Raw genomic sequence first — 24,977 nt, 5'->3', positions numbered from 1 at the left:
GCTGGTGACTCTAGAAATAGACAGACAGCTGTCAAAGAATGAAGGGAAAGCAAGCCAATAATCATATGAAAAACGTTCACTACTCTTAGCCACTTGGGCAAGCCACCTAAAGCAACATTGAGATCCTGCCTTGTCCCAGTCATGAGAAAACAAATAAAAACAAGTGCTGGGGAGGATGCAGGAGAAGGGATCACTTATACACTGCTGGTGGAAATAGAAATAGTTCTTATTCCTCTCAGTGGTGGAAATTAGGGTCAAGACTCCCCAGAAACAAAAATATTGCTACCGTATGACCAAGTTTTACCCCTCCCTCCTGGGTTTGTAGCAGGAGGATACCAGAGAGCAATCTGTGTTTACACACCTGTGTTTTCAGCCATATCCACAGTAGCTGATTTTTGAACCTGCCTAGGTGTCCATCAACAGACAATGGGTGAAGAAAGCATAGAAGACATATGTGATGAAGTTTCACTCAGCCATAAAAAGAACGAACCATGTTGTTCTTTAGGAAAATGGCGGAGATCATCATAGTAAGCAAAATGAATCAGACTTAGACAGACAGACATTGAGTGAGTTTCCCATTCTCAGATTCCAGCTTTTATGTAGATGAGTTAAATTAGGCACGAGTAAAGGTCATGGAAGCAGAGGGGAGACTGAGAGAATGAATGAGAGTAGTAAAAGGGGAGGAAGGAAAGTGTGAACACAGTCAAAGTACCTGATGCACTTGTCCAAAAATGTCCTTATGAGACCCCTAGCTATGTATAAGGAATATATGCCAATAAAGAGGAAAGTACACTACAGCTTACTAATGTCACTCAGCACAAAAGAACTGCTCAATTAATAGTGATTAGAGAAGGCAATAACGCGGGCCTGGGGGTGGGGGTGGGAAATGGCTCAGTGGATAAAAGTGCTTGCTAAGCATATGATCTGGGTTCCAGTCTCGAATGTATAAGAAAAAGCCAGACACGCCACATGGGTTTAAAATACCAGGGTTCCGGGGTTGGGGATTTAGCTCAGTGGTAGAGCGCTTGCCTAGGAAGCTCAAGGCCCTGGGTTCGGTCCCCAGCTCCGAAAAAAAAAGAACAAAAAAAAAAATACCAGGGTTCCTACGTGGAGCAGGGAGGCCCGTGGGCCAGCTAGCCTATTGTTTTTAGGTGGGAGAACGATAGTCCTATCTCAAATAAGGTAGGAGGTAAGGACTGACAACCCAGGTTTTCTTCTGATCTACACACATCACACATGCACCTGGTGTGCATGATCATGTACACACACACCCACACCCACACACACACTCACTCAGAGAGAGATAGATTATGAATAATACTTCACTTAGTCTTGACTGTCTTGCATAAGCAAGCCCCAAGTTTGTTGTTACTTTGTAAAGATGATGTATGTGCATCTAAGCTCAAGACCTCGCAGTTTAACACACGAGTAATCACTGTTCTCTTCGCCAGATTTTTGATTTTGCTACATCCAGACAGAGGAGGCCAAGTGCTGGTAAACAGCACAGACCACAGGTGACAGCTGCCTCTCTCTCCTGCAGGTGTCCTGGTACTGTATTTTGGGTTGCAAAGCGGAAGGAAGCTATAGCAAAGTGCGGCTGAACAACAACCACCTCCCCAACTCAGGAGAAGCGGTATGTCGTCCGCTCTGTCAGCAGGCCTTATCAAAGCCTTATTAACCACAACCGAGTGTGGGTTCCCCCTATGAAGTCATTACAGCCGTGGATTGACACTAATTCCAACTCGAGTCACAACTAAGCTCCAACAGCGAAGGAGAAAGGTTTATCCAATTACGTTTTAATAGTCACACTGCCTTAATTCTCTGAGTAAAAGCTGAAATGTTTCCGTTCACAGATACCAGCCGATGGCAGAAGCTTCTTTGAAATTAAAGATTTGGAAACGAATGCAAAATACATTTTTGCGCTCACTGCTTATTCTTCCAGTGGGAAACTCATTGGCGACGCTATCGGGGAGACAACAAAACCAATTCTCATTTATCCGCCTCTTTCTGCTGTCACTGCTCGGATGTACCTGACACAGGTAGAAGAGATGGGTGCTATTTTCCTCTTTTCCCTGTTAAGCGTTTGCTAAGTAATTTCCGACGGAAGAAATATCGGAGCAGACACTCCACAGAGTGTGCGATGCGTATTTTCCATGATTGCAGCTTTCTTCATAAAACATGAGCCGTTGCTTCCCCCATTAGTGAATTTGCCTCCTAAAGAACATTTTCCCCCAGGAGCACAAATGTAATGTTAGACATTTTGGGAGCTATTGCAATGCGTATAAATAAATGTTATCTGTTACTACCCAGAGTAGCAGATCTTACCCTGGGGGCAATGTTGTCAGTGTCTCGTAACATTTTTGGTTGTCACAACCTAGTGGGATGCCACTGGTGTCTAGTGAGTAGAGGCAAGGGGGATGCTGATAAAGCAGCGTACAGTGTGACAGGGACGGCCGTCTGCGACAAAGAAGCACCTGCCGCACGCTGGGGATGTAACTCAGTAGTAAGAGAATGCTAGCCCAGCATGCACAGGGCTCCGGGTTCAATCACAAACGTTGTGAACAAAAATCCAACACAACATGTCAGTAGCACTAGCATGAGAAACCCACATCTAGAGACTGCTCTTCCTTTCTGTGCATCCATCTATTTACTTATTGGTCATCCTGTCTGTCTATCTGTCCATCTGTCTGTCTATCTATCTGTCTGTCTGCCTGTCTACCATCTATTTATCTATCATCTATCTATCATCTGTCTATCTATCTACCTATCTATCTACCATCTATTTATCTATCTATCTATCATCTATCATTTATCTATCATCTATCTGCCGCCTATTTATCATCTATCAATCATCTGTCTATCTATCTGTCTATCTATCATCTATTTATCTATCTATCATCCATCTGTCTATCTACCTATCTATCTACCATCTATTTATCTATTATCTATCTATCAATCATCTATCTCTCTATTTATATCTATCCATGCAGTTACATATGTATGTTACATAGCATACCTGCACATACTTATGAATTTCTATGTTATTCTTAACCATATGTACTATTTTACATATTTTCATTTAATAATTTTTTCTATCGTGTTTGAAACTTTTCTATGAAGTACTTTTAATGATTTTTATCTTATTGAACTTTTCATTAAAAAAATTAAAATAGAATTATATAATCTCCCATTCCCTTTCCTCCTTCCCCTTCCCACACCCTCATGGGGTACCCTTGAAGAACTCATGGCTTCTTCTATTTAACGCTATTTTGAGTCTTGTGAACGTGTACCCTTAGTAACTATCCTTTCTGCTGGACTGAAAGTATTTCAGTGTTTCACTATTATAAAAAAGCTAAAGTACATATTACAGCCTCTAAGTCTTTAACTGTACCAATGGCTACCTTTTGAGGATAAATACACGGAAAGGAACGGATCAGGTCAATAGATACAGATGGACCCAAGTTCACTTTCAAGCTTCTCACGGTAGCCACGTGGTACTGAGCAGACGACTTTTATCTATGAAGTGAGAACAGGCAGAGGATGTCCATAGGTCTTGGGAATGTCAATGGAGTTACGTCTGTCAAATGTTTAACTGTAGCACGTGTCTCTCAGTACACACCGAGTATCATTACCAGTCATAAGTCCACTCTCCGTTAGCCTTCTTGCTGAAGTGGCTGTCATCTGACTGAAGGTAAGCGACCCAGGGCTGAAGTATCTAATTTAAAGCCTATTGCTGGCTGTGGAGTAGATGGCTTTCTAAATTGTCTCATCTTTCTATTGTGCTGTGCAATTTTTCTTTTAATAGTTGATTAGTATCATAAGCCGAGATCTCACAGGCCTTTTATATGATCACATTTTTCAAAGAAAATTAAATAGAGACAATTGCTAGAATTCATCCAGCACTGGTGTAGCATGTCACATCGCCTCATGGTTTTCTGGTATTTTGATTTCTTTAGAACTTAATATATTCTCCAATTTACAGCCATAGAGTTATTGTGAGACGCTGAATATTTCATCAGGACTTAATTTTTCTCCAGGGAGTGGTTTGACTCTTGGGTTCCATTTGGCAGATCTTTCATAGAAAGTTATTAAAATGAAGTCCAGGCTACACTGCTGGGATAGAGAAGTCCCATGGAGCAATGACCCGTGTCTCTTTATTGACACTCCAGTTCTTTATGTCAATCAAGATGGCTGATGGGCATTCTCCCACAATGCCAAGTGGCTAGAGCAGAAACCTCTCACTTATTAGCTCCCCTAATTCTTAAATTCAAAGATTGAGTTTTTATATATTCTAGGTTAATATATCTGGTTTCCAGGACAGTGATTACATTTTTAGTTTTAGGACAAACCTGCTCACTAAAATGTATTATCATAACTATTAGTAGTAAACGATGAGCTATTTCCCCAAATGCTTCTGGTTACCATGGCCTTGGGGACATTCAGGTTGTACTTTTATTCCACATTATTCTATAAACATTAATAAGATCAGGTGGCTCTTTACCAGGTCTTCCATTAAGTAGAACACTAGTAATTTAGTCTGTTTGGATTCTGTTTTAAAAGGAATTCTTTAGAATTATATAATTTTTGTAACTATTCTCTCCTCATGTTGGCCTTATTTCTGATTGCTATTTTTAAAGCAGGCAATAGCTAAAGAATATATTATAAAATATAGGAAATAAGCAGTCTGAGTGGGTTCTAGTTTTGATCTTAGATATTATTATTTGAGTCCAATTGTTTTATTTTTCTACTTGTAATATATTAGACCAAGCGATACACCCTTGTCCCCACCTTTAGCTCATCAAACCATGTGAATGGGTATTTTGTGATATAAAAATGGTAAATATCAATTATTAAAATACCGAAGAAGCAACAACAACAAAGGCTTGCTCCATCTCAGGCCTTTAAACCCATCCCTCCACTGCTCATGGATACAGCTTGCTTTTATATCTTCGATCCTGTGCACAGGCTTTAGGGAACATACAGACACCTCTCTAGCATGCTGGCTTCTTCTGTCTTGGGTATCTGTTCAGTAACGGGGCTGCTGTATTTATTCTCTGACCAGTTAAGTCTGTTTAGAATTTCTATAGTGTTCTCCAAACTAGCAATGTCAACAGCAATGTAGAAGGGCAGGCTTTCTTGCCCAAATCCTTGCCAACACTTGCTGCCATCCATCTTTCTGATAATGAATCATCGAGGAGGTGGGAGGTGATACCTCACATGGTTTTCACAAGCATCACTTTGGTGAAGTGTGCACAGTGGAAGAATACTATGCAGCCCTAAACACCAGGGAGGCCTGTGGACAGGCCTGGAAGACATGAAGGGACTAAGCCACAAGCCAGCCACAGAGAGACAGATGTATGAGCTCACAGATGGATGGATTCTAAGAAAGTCAAGTTCACAGAGGTAGAGACTAGAAGGGTGGTTACAGACATCAGGGCTGGGGATGGGTAGGGAAAGGAGAGACATTGTTCAATAGGCATTTAAGTTAGAGGTAGGGAGGAGAGAGTTTCAATGCTAAAGTAATTATACGTAATAAAACTTGAATATCTCAACAAGTGGAAGAAATGACTTTAATGCCATTAGTACAAAGAAATGTACATTTGAGATGATAAATATGCTAGTTAGTGCAATTTGGTCATTCCATAATATATATACTCACCAAAACCTCACATTCTATGTTATACATACATAATATTATATACTACATACATACATACAGTTACTATTTGTAAACTTGAAGAAAAAACCTCTAATACTTCGTTGTTCCAGTTGTGACAGGAACTATGTGATGAAACGAGGATTTCTTTTGATAGTTGAGGAAACAGCTACATAGAACCCCACTGTATTCCAGGCAGGACACCGTAGGCAGCTTCCTCAGGCAGCAGCTCAGAGTCTTGACTATGGCATCAGTGCATCTCTTTTCTTCGCTACTCTGTGCAGATTCCAGGAGCTCAAGTACTGGATATTGCTCCGTGCCCACTTTTTAAGAGCAGCATCACTGTGGACCCCCATCTGTTCCCAGCCTCCTCTAGGCTTCGTCTCCTCCCGTCTGCTGGACCTATTCCATTTTTTATCAATTTTCTCTTGGCTCTACCCAGCTGGTGTGTCAGCAGGTCTTCCCGGTGCGACGATCAGAGTCTGAGAAGGGAATATGCATGCCTTGTCACAGTCTTCATAATGACGGCAGGGAGGGAACTATTGCTTTCCCACTTTCCCATCTCACCAGGGAGGGAACGATGGCTCTCACGTTTCTCATCTCACAGATGAGTTCAACAGAACCCAATGCTGTGTGATGTTTCCTTTTGCCCATGGGTTTCAATTTGAAAGACAGAATTATGGGTGATTCGGTCAGCATTAACTGTCCACTTGACAGAGCAGCCTAGAATTCCCTTAAAAGAGTCTCGTCTAGCAACCGTCTTTATCCAGTTGGGCTGTTGGATGTGTTTGTAGGGTTTGTTTTGTCTTAACTGACGCAGGAGGGACCAGCCCACTGTTGATAGGTGCCATTTCCTGGGCAGGTGATCCTGGGCTGTATAACAGGAAGTTAGTTAAGGAGGTGCCAACAAGCAGCATTCCTCCATGGGTTCTGTCTAGATCACCATGTGATCTGGAGACGTAAACTAAGGTAAACCCTTTCCTCTCAGAAGCTGCTTTTCATCAGAGTGTTTTAATCACAGCCACAAGAAGGGATGCTAGAGCATCATGTAAGAAATTAAGCATTTTCTCTTAAGAGTTTCAGCTACTTTCCCCCTCATCTGCTGGCTGTCACCATCTCCTTGCTCATCTATGGATGAACTAATGTCCGTTCTGCGTCAGGCTCCGTGCTAAACCTAACGTCATCGCTCCTTCCCGTGAAACATCCTTTTTACTCATCCAGATCGTCACCACCGTCACCACTGTGCATAGATCGTTTTACTTCTGGTCTCAGCTAAGATCCTGATTGTACGCGAGGGAGCCAGGCATGAGCTGCGGGGGAATGTGGGCTCAAGGCAAGGCTACGCCTTGTGTCTTCGAATCTCCCTGGACACCCATTCTGCTTCTCTCTCTCTGAAGATCGACTTTCTCTATTTTTGAGGGAAGAACGGCAACATCTTAATTCTAACCACCCAGGCCGGAAGGCACTTAAATTTGAATCCAAATCCCTGAGAAAGGGTCTGATTGGTTTATTCAATTTAGGAGAGTCTGTTTTTTGTGTCTTAGTACAGATTGTTCTAAGTATACTTTCCCCCTTTCTTTTGGTACCACATCTGGGCACTCTGAGTAGAAGTTCTGTGAGTTTGCCTCTTTTTTTTTTCTTTTCTTTTGGTAACAGCAGACAATGTGGATGTCTCAGTCAGTGTGGACTCTCACAGACTCTAGAGCCATCTGGTCTGCTTCTGTTTCCCTGAGCCAGTCCATACTGATAACATCCCTCCTCTCTCTCCCTAGCAGTTTCTAACCTAGGTGATACAACTTTTAACCAAATTCTTCTCCTAACTAATGGGCCATTAGCCTTGACCTCAGAACCGAACTTTGAGTGGAGACCATCTTGCTTTAGAAAGGGCTCTGAAATACCCAACTTGAGTAAGGTCCTCACCCTGGCAATAAACCATGTTGTATCATATAGTTAAATTGGTCAGCATCCTCCTACGGGAGGACTCGGACATTACCAGGAAAGGATCTTTAGATTTAGTAAACAGAACACTTTGAGTACTCAGTTTGCCCCAGGTACTCCATGCAAGGGATCCTAAAATCCTAGTGTGTGGAGAAGTGAGTTGGAGTGCTGGGTCCCACCATCAGAATTCATGATTCACCAGGATCCAAGGATTTTTGCATTTCTCTTTTCCTTATTTATTTAATTTATTTTTACTTTACACCTCAACTGCTGCCTCATCTCCCCTCACAAATCCCCTCCCCCACACCTCCTCCTATTCTCCTCTGGGTACCAACCCACCCTGGCACCTCAAGTCACTGCAGGACTAGACAACATCCTCTCCCACTGAGGCCAGAAATCAGCCCAGTTAGGGGAACAGGGTCATCGGGTAGGCAATAGAGTTAGGGACAGCGTCTGCCCCAGTTGTTGGGGGATGTGCATGAAGATAAAGCTGCCCATCTGTTACGTGTGTGTGTGTGTGTGTGTGTGTGTGTGTGTGTGTGTGCGCCTAGGTCCAGCCCATGTGTACTCTTTGGTTGGTGGTTCAGTCTCTGAGAGGGCCCAAAGGGACAGGTTAGTTGACTCTGTTGGTCTTGTGGATTCTCTATCCCCTCTGGGTCCCTCAAGATTCCCTAAGGTTCATCTACTGTTTGGCTATGGGCTTCTGCATCTATTTCAGTCAGCGGCTGGGTGGAGCCTCTCAGAGGTCAGTTATGCTAGGCTTCTGTCTGCAAGCATTACAGGATAACATTACTAGTGTCAGAGATTGGTTCTTGCCCATGGGGTGAGTCTCAAGTTGGGACAGTCATTGGTTGGCCACTCCCTCAGTCCCTGCTCCATAGTTCTGGTTGATTCTGATGGTGTGGGACTCATATGGTGACACCTCTCATTTTTTAGCAGTGGGACAAAACATTGTGGTGGGAACTGGGCGACTGACATATAGGTAGACTATCTGTCAGGAGACAGTGAGTGTTAAGGAACCAATATCTGGGGCATGACGGGAGGACTGGAAGTCAGGGACAGCATGCAGTAGGGTGATCTGGGGTGGCGGTGTGGGGGAGGGGAGTGAGGTCTGAGAAGACCCAAGTGAGGCAGTGGTTCTCCAGGGAAGAATGTCTGGAAGAAGGAACAGCTGAAGCACGAACCCTAAGACTGCCAGATGTCCTCCCACTCTGATAAAGAGCAGGCCAGTGTTTATGGCTGGAACAGAGGGACTCACAGAGGGCAGAAGGGGCAGTCAGACATGTAAGCTGTGGGACAGTGGCAGGCTTGCTTTTTTTCTTTCTTTTTTTTTTTTTTTTGCCTTGCCTAAAATGGGCAGCTACAGGATGGCCTTGATTCACGCTGTGTCCTGGGCAACTTCTATTTTCAGACGTTCATCTGGCTAAGTTGGGAACAGACATGGAGAGGAGGGAGGAAGCACTCCCCTCTGCTGAATTCCAGTGAGAGGTGGAAGACGCCTACTTGTGGTGACAGGACCAATGTTCTGAAGGGCTGTTGAGGATTCCTAACAGAGAAGATGGGTTGAGAGAAATAAGTGTCAACTTGAAGGTTAATCATGCGATCGGAAGGACACCATTTTAATTAAATATGAGGCTATGTGCTGTACCTTTGGGCACGGAGGGGAAAATGAAAAGTTAGGGCATGTTGAGGTACAATTCATGCATTTGGGGTTTGGCAGAGAGATATGGATGTGAGAAAGGTTTGAGGTAGTATATGATAGTTTAGACCACGTGATATCACTAAGAAAATGTAGACAGAAAAGCTCCAGGTATCAGTGAAACTGGAGTGTCCATAGAAAGAGTGGGAAAATTAGAGGGGCTAGCAAAGGCATCTGGAAGGGAAGGTGGCCATTAAATCAGGAAACAATCCTGGAGTGTGGAATTCTGGAAGCTGTATGTGGGTCATTATCAAAGAGGAGGTATCTAACAGAGTCTCCTGGTATGCGTCTTCTCATTTTAACCAGTCCTGCTCTCGAAATATCTGTTGTGTCCAGTGCTGTTAATTATTGACACAAGTGCAGACATTATGGTGCCTACTGTTAAAACACCCGTGATGCTTCATGAGTTCATAAACCTTATGATTGCTGCTGCTGTTGTTGTTGTTGTATTGTTGTCGTTGTATTTGGCATATCTTGTTTTTCAGTATTCCGTAGTTTAACCAATAACATTCTATAAGGCCAATACCTTATCTGTTAGACAACCAGGCCTTTTAATAACACGATTTTAAAAGGAAAGAAGGCTCAGTTGTAGATTTACCATCCCCCTCACACACCTTCTTTCTTTCCTTGACCATCTCAGAACTCCACGGTGTTTTAGTGACTGTTTGATCGGTCAGATGAGGCCCACAGCAGTGACTCATTGGACACCCCCTCTAGGACTACTTTCATGGCTGTCGGGCTCTGTGCAGACTCTGAGCTTCTCAACACCCTAGTTTCCTCACCTGCACCGGGTGCTGATGGGAATACAAGGAGAAGTCAGTGGCATAGGCCTGAGTGCTTGCTGTAGTACTTTGCTTCTAGAAAGTTCCATCTAGCTTTAAGACCTCACAGAACCCCAGCCCTGCATTAACTTTTCCTTCCCGTTGCCTGTTTCTTTCCAATTCTGACCATCACTCAGGCCTTTCTTCCGTGTTCTCTGACCATCTCCCATATCTTGTTCTTCTCAGTCTCTCTTAACTGTACCACCTGGGACCTGATCCTTGCTTGTCCCAGAATAGACAGGGAGGGCATTCCTAGGCTGACAGGTGTTTGCTCCTCCAGCGTTCAGCACGGAGTAGGGTCTCTCAGGAAAGCTTACTGCTTGGCAAGTTAGGAGGAATCATTTGACAGACTAGGGAAGTTCTGGCCTTGTAAATTTTCCCATGAGTGGATACCATTCTAATAAAATGCCCTTTCTGTGCTTTATTCAATGAATTTATTTATGCCTTATCATTTGAGGAAGCGTGGAAGTCATTTGGTGAAGGTTCATGCTATGTATGTATTTAAATAGAAGAATTTTCAGAAATCGCCTTAAATATATTCTATCACTAGAAGGTCAGTTGGTAATAATTTTTTTTTTAACTGAGCTTCTAAGTTTCACAAGTGAAATTATTTTTCCCAGCACTGGATCTGTTAAACTTAAAAGATACAGATTCTCGAATGCATTTCTGTTTTATTCTTTACCCTTTTCAGCTGCCAACTCTTTGTTACACAGAAGCTCTGAAAGTGTCAGTCAACCGGGAAAGAATGAAATATATTTCATATATATCAGGTTGGGGAAATCTGATTGTTTCTCTTGGAGCAGATTGTTCATTATAACGGTATCTATAATAAATGGGGCACGCTGCTGAGACGGATGGAAATGAAATTAATTTGGCTCAGATGCGATCTTTGTTTTGCTTATGAGGATTTGAAACATCCTTACAGAGTTTCACATTTCTATGCGATTTAGAAAGAAAAGAGATTTCAAAATGCACCTGCCTCCGCTGCCAGTGGTCACCCGTGGGCACCCGGTCCCCTCACCGTGGCACCATGAAAGGCAAATGCAGAATTAGTGTGCGTAGGGAGGATGTATCAGCATTCTGTTTGAAATATACATTTTCTGAGTGAGATAATGTGGGTTTTGTCACAGGTCGCATATCAGATCTGTAACTATGAGTTGGCCAAGAAAGTGTTCTCATCAGTCTGGGATTACTTCGTTGCCCCTCCACCACAGGACGACCAGTCAGTTATCTGTCTAAGCAACATCATGACAATAACACAGAGAAGGTAACTAGAAACGTCACTTTAAAGCCTCAAAATTGTTTGTCACTGTTTTCATATCGGGATGGCCCATGTAAATGTCTATCTAGTCAGAGAATTATAAGGTACATATGCTCTAAGGTCCTCAGTCCTTGTCAGATGCACCCTTTCTAGAGTCAGGAAACAGTGAGGCAGATACATAAAGATTTCGGGATAAAAATGTCAAGTGGTAGCAGCTGGAGCAAAAAATGTACTCAATGGAGACTGAGAGGGGAGAAAGGAGAGGGCCTGATGTGTGGACTGTGGTTATGAAGGTTTCTGCCTTTGTTAAATAGGCTCCCAGGATTAGACCGTCAGCAGTTGCCAAAGGTGCTGGTAGAACCCATAGAAAATGGCTGAGTATCATGACGTTTCTACCATTTTCTTCTTTAGAGGAGCAGGACTTCAGGACAGTCTAAGAACAGTATGTCCAGCTCATATTTTAGGCTTTGCCTACAGACTGAAAAAAAAATCCCCTCACCTGTTTATGATGCTTATAACTCTTTGCCCCTCGTCGATGGTGCACTTAAATATATGAATGCTATGCAGGGTAAGGGGTAGGCAATACTTATTTATACTAAACAGCTTAATTCCATTTCAATTAAACAAATGTAGACTTAACATTTGCCCTGTGCAAGGACCACAAGTGTATTGGGGAAAGGATTTGAGGGGCATTTTAAGAGGAGAAAGGGATAAGAGTTAGGTTTCGTGGGCTTTGCAGTATAGAAGAGAGGCTGAGAAGCGACCGGCTTTCCAGTGTTAATCGACTGCAGAGTGCGTGGCATTTACTAAGGGAAATGGGGTGTGTGTGGAGGGTGATAATGAGTGGGCTTATAGTTTGCTTTTGCTTTTCCAGCAGGATGCTTTGGTAGGTCAGGAGATGACAGTCGGTATTTTGTTTAGTGCTGACACTCAGGAGACAGTCAACCCTAGAGGTGGCAATTTGGAAATTGTCCGTGGAGGGCACCACTGAAATCTTGAAAGGAGCCTTGTCTCTCAGGGAACGATGGTTGAACTTTAAAGAGCCAATCCTGGTACTGAGCAGTAGCATGGCCTTCATTAAAAGGGAGGATGGGAGAGGTGGAGCCAAGGAAGGCTATTGAAGGGGAACCCATCAGAGAAGATAAGGAACCAGGGAGGTGTGTTGCCAAGGGAAGCAGGGGTCACCCGGGGGACCAGCCTGCTCTAGCATGTACAAGTGCAGGCTTAATGACATTCTAGAAAGGTTGAGCAGGATAGAAATCAGAAGACATTTAGAGTTGGTGATTGGAAGGCCATCAGTGAATTCAAGAGAGCAACTTACATGAGACCACGGACCGGAAATGATTTTCTGATGGACTGAGGAAGACTGAAAGTGGTAACCCATAACAAGTAAAGGCCACTCATGGGTGGGAGAGAAAAGAGAAGCAGGCAGAGGCTAGAAGGTCAGGTTTCCAGGAAGGATTCTGGAGGCAGTGGTGAGGGAAGTTTGAAGATACAAGAGAACTCAGGTGACAGCGGCACTGACCTGGGAGAATCCAAGGGCTGTAGAGCACGGAGCTGGAAGAACACGCTATGGGGGGTGTGCACAGAGGTGTGTGCACATATGCACGGGAAGAGCTGAAGCGCCACCGAGCAGGACAGACATCTCATAGCTGATGCACAACTTTGTGGTGAAGCCCGGTTCCTGACGGCAAAGAGTCTGCTTGACTCACTGTGGTATCCCAGGGCCTAGGAGAATGCAGTACGCATAGCAGACCTTAAGCAGACGCCATTTTGAAAATGCCAAGGAAAAATGTAAATAAGTGAGTAAGTAATTGGTGTTGTGACAAGCTAGAAAAATGGGGACAGTGGTGTCCCTCACAGGGTCACAGAATGATGTAAGAGGTGGCAGAGACTAAGGTTCTGGGAACGTCAATACAGAGAGACTTACCGGACCCCGGGGTGTGCAGGGAGTGCAAGGGAACCAGAAAGTGGTAGGTGGGATGAAGGCATGTGTCAAGGTGCCAAGGGCCATCCTGAGACCAACAGGAAAGCGCAGTGTGCAGTGCGAGGAGGAGCGGGAGAACTGAAGCCCTCCCAGTCAGGCAGTCCAAAGTTCACGGTGCTGGGATCAACCTCAAGTGTGAATGAGTGACGTCAGCCTCTTTCCTACTACTTTGCCACTGGCTCCCTTCCCTCCAGACTCCAAAATCCTTCCTGGAAACCCGGCCTTCCAGCCTCTGCCTGCTTCTCTTTTTCTCTCCCACCCATGAGCGGCCTTTACTTGTTATGGGTTTCCACTTTTATGGGGTAAGGAGGTTCAGAGGAGCTGAAGGACTTAAAGCTTGAGTGTGAGGGTTTATCATCTGCTAGGCCTCAGGGCACGCGTGCATTGGAAACAGAAGAGGTCCTGTCACGGCTCTGCTGATCTCTGGTTCTGCGGACTGCAATTTAGAAAAGGCAATCAGAAGTAACCAGAGCCATTCAGACTCAGTCTCCAGGGCGGAGTTTGCTCAGCATGCACCCCATCTTCGCAAAGTTCATCAGCTGGAGCCTGCTGTCCACCTGACTTACCACAACCGCATCATGGTGTCGGAACAGAACTTTAGAAGAACTAGGAGCGTTCACCTCTGGCTACTCTTGGCTTCTTGGTTGTGCACTCGCCTTTGGTTTTCATTTAAGTGGACACCCAAGAACAGCTCTCCCGGTGCTACCATCACTGTCAATTGTGTGGGTGCTGAGAATTTGTAAACCCCAACAGGCTGAGTAGATGCTCTCCACCAGTCATTTCGCCGCACCGCACTTAACACCGTTTCCTCCTCCTGCAGGTTTCATTCCAACATCTTGGCAGAGACTTCTTCCATCCTCTTATACCTCTTCCTCAGAAATATCTTTGTGATGAGCGACATTAAAATTAAAGAAGAGGATCTCTTCTGTGACAACATTAAAGGCAACGAGATTTTCCCCGCCCAGCAAGTGAGTAAATACCCTGCACTGAGACCGAGAGGCTCCACCCTCTCCGAATCTCTACTCTTCCTTTGGGATCTGTGTCCTTCCCGGTAAATGGACCAGGAGGGCGTGGCTGAGGACTCTATTAGTTTCTACTCCAGGCAGGTCTCATATTTGTATTTCTCAATTTGTATTTCTCCTCCATGCACAATACCAGTATATTCTTCAGAATCCAAATCTGTACAGCATGGACTGTGAAACACACTTGTAGTCCCGCCACCTCTAAGAACACAGTAGCCTCATTTGTATGTGCTTTCCATGCTTTTGAACAATAAGCAGAGATTAGCATATTATTATACTGTTCAGCCACCTGCCTTCTTTAAAATGTCCCTTTTCTTAGAGGGGGTCTCATGTTGGTGTGAATTAACTTGCATGTTCTTTTTTTTTTTTTTTAAAGAGATTTATTTATTTACTTTATGTATATGAGTACACTGTTGCTCTCTTAACACACACCAGAAAGGGGCATCGAATTCCACTACAGATGGCTCTGAACCACCATGTGGTTGCTGGGAATTGAACTCAGGACCTCTGGAAGAGCAGTCGCTGCTCTTAACCACTGAGCCATCTCTCCAGCCCAACTTGCATGTCCTTTTGAAGTAATTAAATTGCATGCTTACACAGAGACAGGGATTTAACCGCTCTCCTAGCCGTGGGCTCCCAGGGCATCTCTCTCTGGCTCTGTTCAGTCCATAGACCATAGTGTTCTGACTTTAACAATGATCTTATGTGAGACCTTCATTTCAGCTTGTGTATCTTTTTGTTCTTACTGGGTTTTTTTTTTTTTTTTTGTACTTGTTTTTTTATTATACCTTTTCAATTTGCTCGTTGATTAACGAACTGGTAGTTTGTTACACAAGACCAAGGCCAGGAAAATGACTCTTTCCAGTCCAGTTCACTGTCCTTGGAGCTCAGGGTCTCTAATCCACCCATCTGTGTTGAACACCCCCTCTGCATTGTGTTTGGTTTCTTCTCTGCCACACCCAATCTGAAAGAGAAACCATTTTAAAAGTGCTTCTGTGAGTGTCAGCGTCAGAATCCGCTGTTCCAATAAAACCTGCCGTACAGACAGTTCCGGTTGGTGTCTGCACAGCCTCTCCTGTGAGTGACGTGGATATACATAGAAAACAACAATAAACTTTCTCCTCAGGAGGAGGGAGAAAGGGAAGAGAGGAGTGCTATCCTTTTACAAGACATTGACATCACAACTCTTAAGTCTGCATTCTTCATCATTTCTATTTAGCCAGTGAAAGTGTAAATAGAACTATTAATCTGACTTGCTGAAAACATTCCATTTTCCAACCAATTAAGAGGTAAAGTTAGACTCTGTTAATCAAGGGGGGTTCAATATTATTGGTATATTACATTTTAATTATTGCTCACCACAATTTATTGTTTTTTAAATGAGTTTTTTTCTGAAATTAAAATACAGTCCCCCATTTTTTTTCTCATCAACAAAGACAGTGGGCACATTGTCTGTCCTTAGTGGCTTTTGTATTGTCTTACAAATCAAGCTGGATTTATTCCAAGAGTATGCTATGCGTATGTAGCATTAAGAGAGAGGCAGAGAGTCATTTCTAAGTTTAGATTTTCTTTATATTATCATTCGTGTCATTGAGCCAGAAGGTTTCACATCTCTTTCCCTCTCTGCTCCTTGACGATGTGTCAGGTTGAGCACCCATCCGACACTCGGCCTGAGTAGCAGCGGTTCTAACAGCTGTTCTTATGTCTGTCCATGCAGGTCGCTAGACTGGTGGAATGCGAGAACGTGCTGGTGGCTCTGGAGCTCAGCAACTTCCTCAATGACCCCAACTTTGCCCTTCAAGCAGTGACCCAGTGCTACGGGCTCCTCGCTCCCATTATCTACCACAATATCGTTTTGGTACCTGTCATCCAGGTAAGGGCAGCCCCAGCCTCCCCAAGAAGGTATTTGTGGAAGACAACTTAGTGATTTCTTAAGGGAAAGAGGGACAACATAAACTCTGTAACAGGTAGGTAGGCCAAGGAGGAGGAGGAGGGAGAGGAGGAGGAGGAGGAGGAAGAGGACGAGGAAGAGGAAGAAAGAAAAGAAGAAGGAGGAGGAAGAGGAAGGAAGAAGGAAGAAGAAAGAAGAAGAGGGAGAGGAAGAAGAGGAGGAGGAGGAAGAGGACGAGGACGAGGAAGAGGAAGAAAAGAAGAAGGAGGAGGAAGAGGAAGGAAGAAGAAGGAAGAAGAAAGAAGAGGGGGAGGAAGAAGAAGAGGAGGAGGAAGAGGAGGAAGAGGAAAAGGAAGAGGAGGAGGAGGAGGAGTGAAATTTCAGGAGTTAACTGGAACATGTCCTAACAAATTATATATCAGAAACACACAGGCACACACGTGCACATATACACACATACACACATACACACAGACACGTGCAACACCAAAGTACAAAGCACGCAGTCCCATCAGTGGCCTTAGTTAAATGCTGTCAATGGTCATGTCTCAGTTTTAAGAGTTTGTCCAGTTTCCATATTCTTGTCATTGAAGATACAGCAGCATATTTTCAACACATATCGTTAAAGCCCTCCCGAGGATGTGAATGGTGAACAGCCCGAGAAAGTCTCCTTCTCAGCGGTATAATTAGCATTCTCATTCAAAGGCAGGAGGATAGACATTTTGGACAAACAGTAGTGAGACACCTACCATTCTGAAAAGAGTTCATCTGAAAGAGTAGAATCTGACCTCTCCATGTACTAGGTAAAACTCTCCACCCCTGCTTAAGGATTACAAGTAAAATAAAGCAAAACTTTAGGGGGAAAAGAAACCAAACAAATGCAGGAGATGACCCGTGTAGTCCAGGGTTTCAGGGGAAATTTTTGCAACTGAGATAGACCAGCAAACTGCATGAAACAAAAGGACCAGGACCAGGATCATAGGAAACCCTGAAAAGATTACATTTAAAGTCAATGAAGCCTTGAGAGTTAGCTCTCACCTAACGGGTAAATGGACATGGGTTCTAAATAGATAGTTCATAGAAAACCAAATCCACTCCATGCTAAGATGCTTGGGTATCAAGTATTTCTGGAAACAAACGTTGGACTCACAATGTAAGATCTGGAAGTCCTGTGGCTTGTGAGAACACACGATAACAACCGCATTCTGACTTAGTGACAGGGCAGTGTGAAATCACAGAAGCTCCTGGGTTTTGAGAAAGCAACTTTAATTAAACTAAATCTAAGTCCAAGCAAAATTAAAACTGATACCTGATATAGTAATTCTTCTACTGGTAATTTATTTAATAGAATACAAGTTTAGTAAGAATTTTAAAAAAATGCATTGATTTGACAGAGCAAGCAGAGTAAGTGTGACACAAACCAAAAGAACCATTTGGATGAACGATGCAGTTCCTACTACCCTGTGTCCTGGGTCCGTGCGTTTTCCCTCCTGGGGACTTGGCATCACAGATAGCCGTGATGGTCATTGCCTTAGAACGTGCACTGTGGTCTCAAGATAGTTGCTTCGCTGTCCTGCTCTAAGCAGGGCTTTACCTGCCGCTCGTGGCAGGCTCCTTAGCATGTATGAGGGTGTTTTCTGTGCTGTTTGGTGGAGACAAGGTCAATAAAGGAAAACCATAGTAGTGCAAGAGCTAAAACATTAGCCATGAGCTAGTCAATGTGAGAACAGTAGTTACGGTCGGTCCAGGCCAGATGGTAATTTGTAGCCATTAACAACAGAAACTAGGGCTGTCCTTGCGGATTTGGAAGTGCTTTCCGTGAAGGGAAAAGATAAAAGTTCAGACAAATATATATAAATGCCATCTTGTGAAATGACAGCAGCTTTCTCTCTGGGTACATCTATGCGTTTGTGCACACACATGTACACACACATGCACATGTACAAGCTTTGAGAAATGACTAGGGTAGTTAGCATGATTTGGGGATGTGGTGTGCAATGGGGACAGAGGGTGAGTTAACACAGAAGGGAGGAACTAAATAAGCATTAAACATCCTCACCAATGGATCAGGATAATAAAATACCGCTATGATGGTGGCTTGAAGGCGCCCAGAAGAACAAACACACATATATTGACTTGTTCTTTGGGGTCATCAGAATGTCGAAGGGCTTACTCTAATCTCAGCAGGACTCTGACCCCAATCTGTAGTCTGGTTCTACACACTTTGTTCATGGAACACACTTTGAAGGCAGGAGAGGAAGCAGACGCCAGTATTAATTGCTATTCAGCAGCGTGGACACTCAGCACTTTAATCTTAGAGGGACTGTCATTTAAAGTCCTGTTCCCCTCCATACTAAGTCACACTCGGCCTGATCCTCTCTGTCCTTTGCCGAGGTCCCCATAAGCATAGATGTGATCAGTAGTGTTTTGGGTCCATAAAGCATTTGGCCTCCGTCTTTTGCAGTACTTATAGAAAGCAAATGTTGTTTTGCAGTTATTTGCAGATTTATTTTATATTCTTTACCAGTTTTCAAGTTTATAAAGATAGATGATTCATTTGAAAATTGAATATGTCCATTTTATCTATGTATATTCTTTCATACCTGATGAATATGTTATCAATAATTATTGACTGCAGCTTTATGAATTATTGACTTCATAGCTTAAGGCTAGCTTAAGACTGATACGATTTATATACTACATTTTATACTAAATAAGATGATATTGTGACATAAAAATCATTGTGCTTCTGTTTTTTTATTTTTTATTTATTTATTTATTTATTTATTTATTTATTTATTTTTAGATCTTGATAAAATGTATTGTGGTTTTGCAAGGAATACCAAGTGTTGTTCACTCAAAGAAAAATATTTCAAGCTTTGAAAGTATACAGCACATGATCGCTTGCTGCATCTTCTACATCTCAAAGGTATTCATCTCATTGTTTGTCCAGCGTCATTAAAATTTAGGACTGGTCCTAATTGGATCCAGGGCCCTCTTCTGGTCTCAGAGGGCACCTGTACTAACTTGTAATTAAAAATAACTCCTAAGAAACATCAGCATTCCCACAGCATCTTTCTGAAGACAGAAAGCCAGTGGAGGGAGGGTGACTGCTCATGACCCCTTTGATAAAACTGTGGGGCCCCACAAACTCAGCCTTGATGTCACTGAAATAGCCTTTAGGTACCATCCAGCGTTATCTATAGTTGCACAGAACACAAAAAACCCTAAGAGATGAGCGACGTAGTATGCTGTGTGCGGTGTGCACATCAGCTTGTCAGGCTGTGGTCATGGTGGATGGAGCCTGCAGGCAGCCAGGTTTGGGTTAAAGTCACGAAACTTAGCTCTACAGAGACAAGCGACAGCTGGGAGTGGTAACCATGCCTTGAATGGCAGCACTTGGGAGGCAGAGGAGGCTGGATCTCTGGGAGTTCAAGGTCAGCCTTGAGTTCCAACACAACCAGAGCTACATAATGAGACCTTGTCAAAACAAAACAAAACAAAACAAAAACACCCAAAACCCAAATCAAAACCCAAACCCAGAGACATTAGCAACATTACAGTTAAAGGGTTAACTTGTGTCTTAGTCAAGGTTTTATCTGATGTGACAAAACACCATGACCAAAAAGCAAGTTGGGGAGAAAAGGGTTTATTCAGCTTACACTTCAACATCGCTGTTCATCCCCAAAGGAAGGCAGGTCTGGAACTCATGCAGGGCAGGAATCTGGAGGTAGGGTCTGATGCAGAGGCCATGGAGGGGTGCTGCTTAGTGACTTGTTCATCATAGCTTGCTCAGCCTGCTTGCTTATAGAATCCAGAACCATCAGCCCAGGGATAGCACCACCCACAATGGGCTGGGTTCTCCCTCATTGATCACTGAGAAAATGCCTTATAGCTGGGTCTCTTGGAGCCATTTCCTCAACGGAGGCTCCTTTCTCTGTGATGACTCTAACTTGTGTCCAGTTGACACACGAAAGCAGCCAGTGCAACCAGGGAATGAGAGGTATAAGGCTTTTATGAAGTCAGAATGTAAAAACTCAGGTCAGGCTAGGAATACTCTCAGAGTACGAGACTGGTGTAATTAGCAATTACAATTACTGACTACTTAGGGTCTGTTAGGGGCATTTGGAAAATGTCCAAAGAGCTAGAGCCTCATGGGGGAGAGCAGCTCTCCGGCTCACATGATGAATGGTAAATGGTGACGTAATAGGAATGTGGGAAGCCTGGGGAAGGCTTCACTTGAGATCTGGATAGTCTTTAAGCAAGAGGTACAGACTGAAGTGCCTACTGAGGGCACACAGGTAAAATTCAGTGTGATTTCAGTTGGTATGAGGTCAGGTTGTTGGGTCTTAAGGCAAACTTAACCTATAGCAATTAAAATTCGTTAAAGAAATAAGTAATCAAGATAACAACCCAGATTTGTCTCATGAGCTTATGCTTTCGTGGGGGAAGACAGAACACACACACACACACACACACACACACACACACACACACACAGAGTAATTCTGTGAAGCTTTAAGTGATGTAAAAAGAAAAATCAGTTATGGGAGAGACTTTATGGGCTAGGCTTGCCTTAGATGGGAAGGCCTGGAACATTGGGCAGGCCCACGGTCAGTTTCATCTTACAGCTGAGTAGGCAGGAAGGAAGAGTAGAGAGTAGATTTAATTTTAATTTTTGGAGTTAGAAAGGGAGAAAGATTAAGCGGAACCTGTGAATATTTGTATCATTGATTCTTTACTATGTTGGGAAACAACATTGATGAGTTGGGACCAAAGAGGCAAAGAAAACTTTAAAGAAAGAACAATCAGATGACATGAAATGAACCAACCAACCAACCAACCACAGCCAGCCAACCACCCAGCCAACCAACCACCCAACCAACCAACCACCCAACCAACCAACCAACCATCCAGTCAACCAACCAACCACCCAGCCAACCCATCCACCCATCCAGCCATCCACCCATCCACCCACCCCCAACCCACCCACCAACCACCAAACCAACCAACTAAACCAATAACCCAACCACCCAATAACTAACCAACCCACCAACCAAACCAACCAACCAACCCACCAACCAACAAACCAACCAACCACCCACCCAGCCAACCAACCAACCAACCAACCATCCAGTCAACCAACCAACCAACCAACCAGCCAACCACCCAGCCAACCAACCACCCAGCCAACCAACCACCCAGCCAACCAACCACCCAGCCAACCAACCACCCAGCCAACCAACCACCCAGCCAACCAACCACCCAAACCAACCAACCAACCACCCAGCCAGCCAGCCAAACAACTCACCAAATAAATAATACAAGACATCAAGCCTCTATAACAAACAGACTTGATAAAGATCATTGTAACAGATCGTGAGTCAAATCTAAAAATACCTCAGTGTAGAACTGCTCAGAAATGGTGGAAGGCAGACTCAGCAGTCATAGGAAAACACTGGGAATCCTGGCTTGAGAAAGAAACAGATGGGGCAGTAATGGGCTTCCTGAGTCCCCAGCAGGATTAAGGTAGGGACACTCACGTGACGAGGTGTTGGTGACCTGTTTGAAGTTCATGGTTGAGGACAAGCCGTAAAGTCTCCAGTTCTGAAGAATGTTCTCCTTGCAGTACAAAGAGGCTCAACTGGCTCCCAGCACAGCAGCACTACACCAAAATGCCTTTTGAAGGATAAAGCTCAAGGTCCCAGAACTAATAACAAGACGGATACCATTCATTGGATTGGGCAAAACTAGACACTTTTCAAAGTACAAATGTTTGCGGAACACTGTGCCTGTGCACTTATCTGGGGAAAACACTTGAGGAAACACTCTATCAACTGACAATTGATTCAAAGCAGAAGTCCTGAGATAGAAGTAGACAAAAGAGAGGAATAAAACGGGTCTCTCAATATATGCATTATTAAAAGTAAATAGAAGATAAGGGAATGGATTGGACTTTGTGATACAGATGCTAAGTAGGGTTTCTTGAAAGACAAGAGTTGTCCTTGAAAGACAAACTTACGAGTAACCCAGAACTAAAGCTTCCATTGTAGCTCAATAGGGAATGGGGAATGCTAACAGGTAGATTCTCGGTCCATGGTTGTGCGAATTTATGATTGTTACAGGAAGTGTGTGTAGCTTAAGGCTGCTGTTTTCTCCAACAGTACACACACACACACACACACACACACACACACACACACACACACACACACACAGATAATTTAGGACTGTGTCACTGTGAGCAGAACTTTATAACAAAGTGGGACTTCTAAGTGTACAGGGAGGAAAAAGAATGAAGTAGCAACACACACAGAAACAGAGGAGGGAAGGAGAGAGAGAGAGAGAGGGGGGGGGGGAGAACGAACACCACAGGCAGTCTTGGAGGGAAGGGGACTAATTTAACCAAAGTAAGAAGCAAGAAAGAGAGCATTCGTTTTAAAAGATGAAATAATGAAATCCGTATTAACCACTTTGCCAAGTGTGGATAATCTTAGAAGACAGGCTTCCAGGAGGGCTTGAAATGCAGGTCCTAATTCTGACAGAGCTTCAAGAGGTACATCTAACTTGGAGAGGACAGCGGTAGCGGGCAAGTACCCACCGGCAAAAATAACAGAGGGAGACGGTGATTCTCACACCAGAGAAAGCAGAGCTCAGAACCACAGACATTAACCAGAGACAAGACATTATACACCTGTGGCCGTCCTCGTGGTGACCTCCCCGCACCATTGGAGGCTTCAGATCTGTTACATTCCAGTCACAGGACAGGCTCCATGTCAGGCATCAAAGACCGAGGCTTCCCTCTCGTTGATTCTTAGCACCACAAAAAGGGACAGAATCTGAAATTAAAATAAAGCTTGAGTTTTCTTTATAGCATCAAATTGAAGAAAAATAAGATTGTGTGAAAAATGCCACAAAGACATTTGATAACACTTAAGCAACCTTTCCTCAGGAGATTGCTGGTGAGTTCAGAATGAAAGGCACTACCGAATAATGAGAAGGACATTTACCCAAATTTTCAAGCAAATATCATACTAAATGGCAAACTTCTGAAGCCATTTCCTTAAAAACCAGGCCCACGAAGGACTTTTAACAGGGAGTCATTATTTTCAGAGGTTCTCTCCTGTGCGTGGGACAAGGATTTGAAATGCCTTTAGAGTAACAGAAGGAAAAATGTAGCTTATTTGTAATTGTAGGGGTCTCAAACGTCTCGTAAGGAACAATCAGAGTTATAGGAAGACTATATCGAGTGGGTGTACATATTGAGCAGACATGAGTGATATTTTAGTTTGTGTCAGGAAGCATTAGGAATAAAGAGGGCAGACAGTACTATTTAAAACTTAGCCAAGTGTCAGCGAACCTGCACGAAAGAATTGAAATCTTGCCAAGGATACACATTAAAATCTGAGCATATGGGGAGGCCACACTGAGTTCCTGTATACAAAGGAAGACAGGCTGTAACAGAAATATAAACCTTTCCTAAAATAACATTTACATTTAATGCAATTTTAATTGCAATCCCATGGGGTTTCTCTAGAATCATTTAAACGTTCTCAATAGATGTGAGGACTCACCGCAAAGCCACCTTAGTAAAAACTGGTATTAACAGCCCCGTGGGCAAATCGATCGATCGGTAGACTAGATTGGAGGGTTCAGCAGATGTCTCTGGTTGAGAGGAGCATGTTACAAAGGTAGTAATTTGATTGACCGTGGAGACTCTGCTCTGTTATGGTTTTCAGTGTGTGGGACCCTGGTGTAAGCGACCAAATACCAGAAATACCAGTGGGTTCCTGAGAGGACAGCTGTGGAAGATGGGGGAGGATTATGGTTCCTTTAGTCGTCAGGCCCCTGGGGAGGTCTCCGTCCTTCAACCCTCGGAGCCTCACCTGCAGCCCTGGGCTCATGTGAGTGGCTCTGTGCCCTCACTGGCTTGCCAGGGATCGTTCTGCCTTTTCTTCACTTGCTTGAGGAATCAGGCGATTAAGCGATGTCATATCAGAAGTGACCCCGAAGACATTCTGACTGGAAAAAAGAATCAGGACTTTGGACACTTGAGCTGTGTTTTTCCCCAGCTGGTATGTGGGGGTACTTGCTGTCCTAGAAATTGCCTTCTCTCTGGTCTCCAGTTCCCAAATCATGGGCTATCTTTGAATCCCAGATTGTAAGTGTTCACGTGATTGTATCATTTGACGTAAGCAGTTCTAGATTATCCCTCAGAGCATGGGAAACTCAGTCAAACAACACTGTTTTCTCTTCTGAAAAAAAATCTCTTCAGAGAACTCAGTCTTTTTAATTTAAGCAACAGAATTTATCCCCCTCCAAGTTCCTGCAGCCCCCAGTGAGGTGCCACCCTCGAGATTTGTCATTTCTCTTTTTTTTTTTTGGCATTGTTTTAACGTTGTCAGTGCCAAACATTTGCCATACTGGAGCATTTCTGTCCACTATTTGACATGTTGAATAGAAGCAGCCCTCTGTTTCTCTCGTCGTTAGAAAAAAAAATCACTTCTTATTTATTGTTTTCTCATAATATATTTAGACAAGAGGCTGCACAGCTCTGTCACGCCAAGTGAAAGCACAGGGCAAGCAGCTGCGGTAGGGTGCAGGGCACACGTCCACCCGTGTCTGTGTTCAGATGGCAATGCCTGCCCCCTCGCATGCACACTCATACACTTAAAATTACAGCAGTCACTTCACTCTCCTCC

General features: G+C 43.7%; 1 protein-coding gene across 1 annotated transcript in view; it reads left to right on the top strand.

Annotated features, from left to right (window-relative positions):
• Cfap54 (cilia and flagella associated protein 54) overlaps nucleotides 1–24,977 on the top strand; it is a 276,477-nt gene that overhangs the window by 64,243 nt on the left and 187,257 nt on the right. Inside the window, exons 21-26 of the mRNA XM_032911469.1 lie at nucleotides 1,541–1,633; nucleotides 1,854–2,039; nucleotides 11,245–11,381; nucleotides 14,183–14,330; nucleotides 16,102–16,257; nucleotides 19,082–19,204. Of these exons, the coding sequence (XP_032767360.1) occupies nucleotides 1,541–1,633; nucleotides 1,854–2,039; nucleotides 11,245–11,381; nucleotides 14,183–14,330; nucleotides 16,102–16,257; nucleotides 19,082–19,204 (843 nt within the window). The remainder of the gene's footprint in view (nucleotides 1–1,540; nucleotides 1,634–1,853; nucleotides 2,040–11,244; nucleotides 11,382–14,182; nucleotides 14,331–16,101; nucleotides 16,258–19,081; nucleotides 19,205–24,977) is intronic.

This window comes from Rattus rattus, chromosome 1 (assembly GCF_011064425.1).
Source record: "Rattus rattus isolate New Zealand chromosome 1, Rrattus_CSIRO_v1, whole genome shotgun sequence".
In the NCBI taxonomy this organism is placed as follows: domain Eukaryota; kingdom Metazoa; phylum Chordata; class Mammalia; order Rodentia; family Muridae; genus Rattus; species Rattus rattus.
Note: the sequence above shows the minus strand (reverse complement) of the source record. Positions and strands in the feature narration are given on the sequence as shown.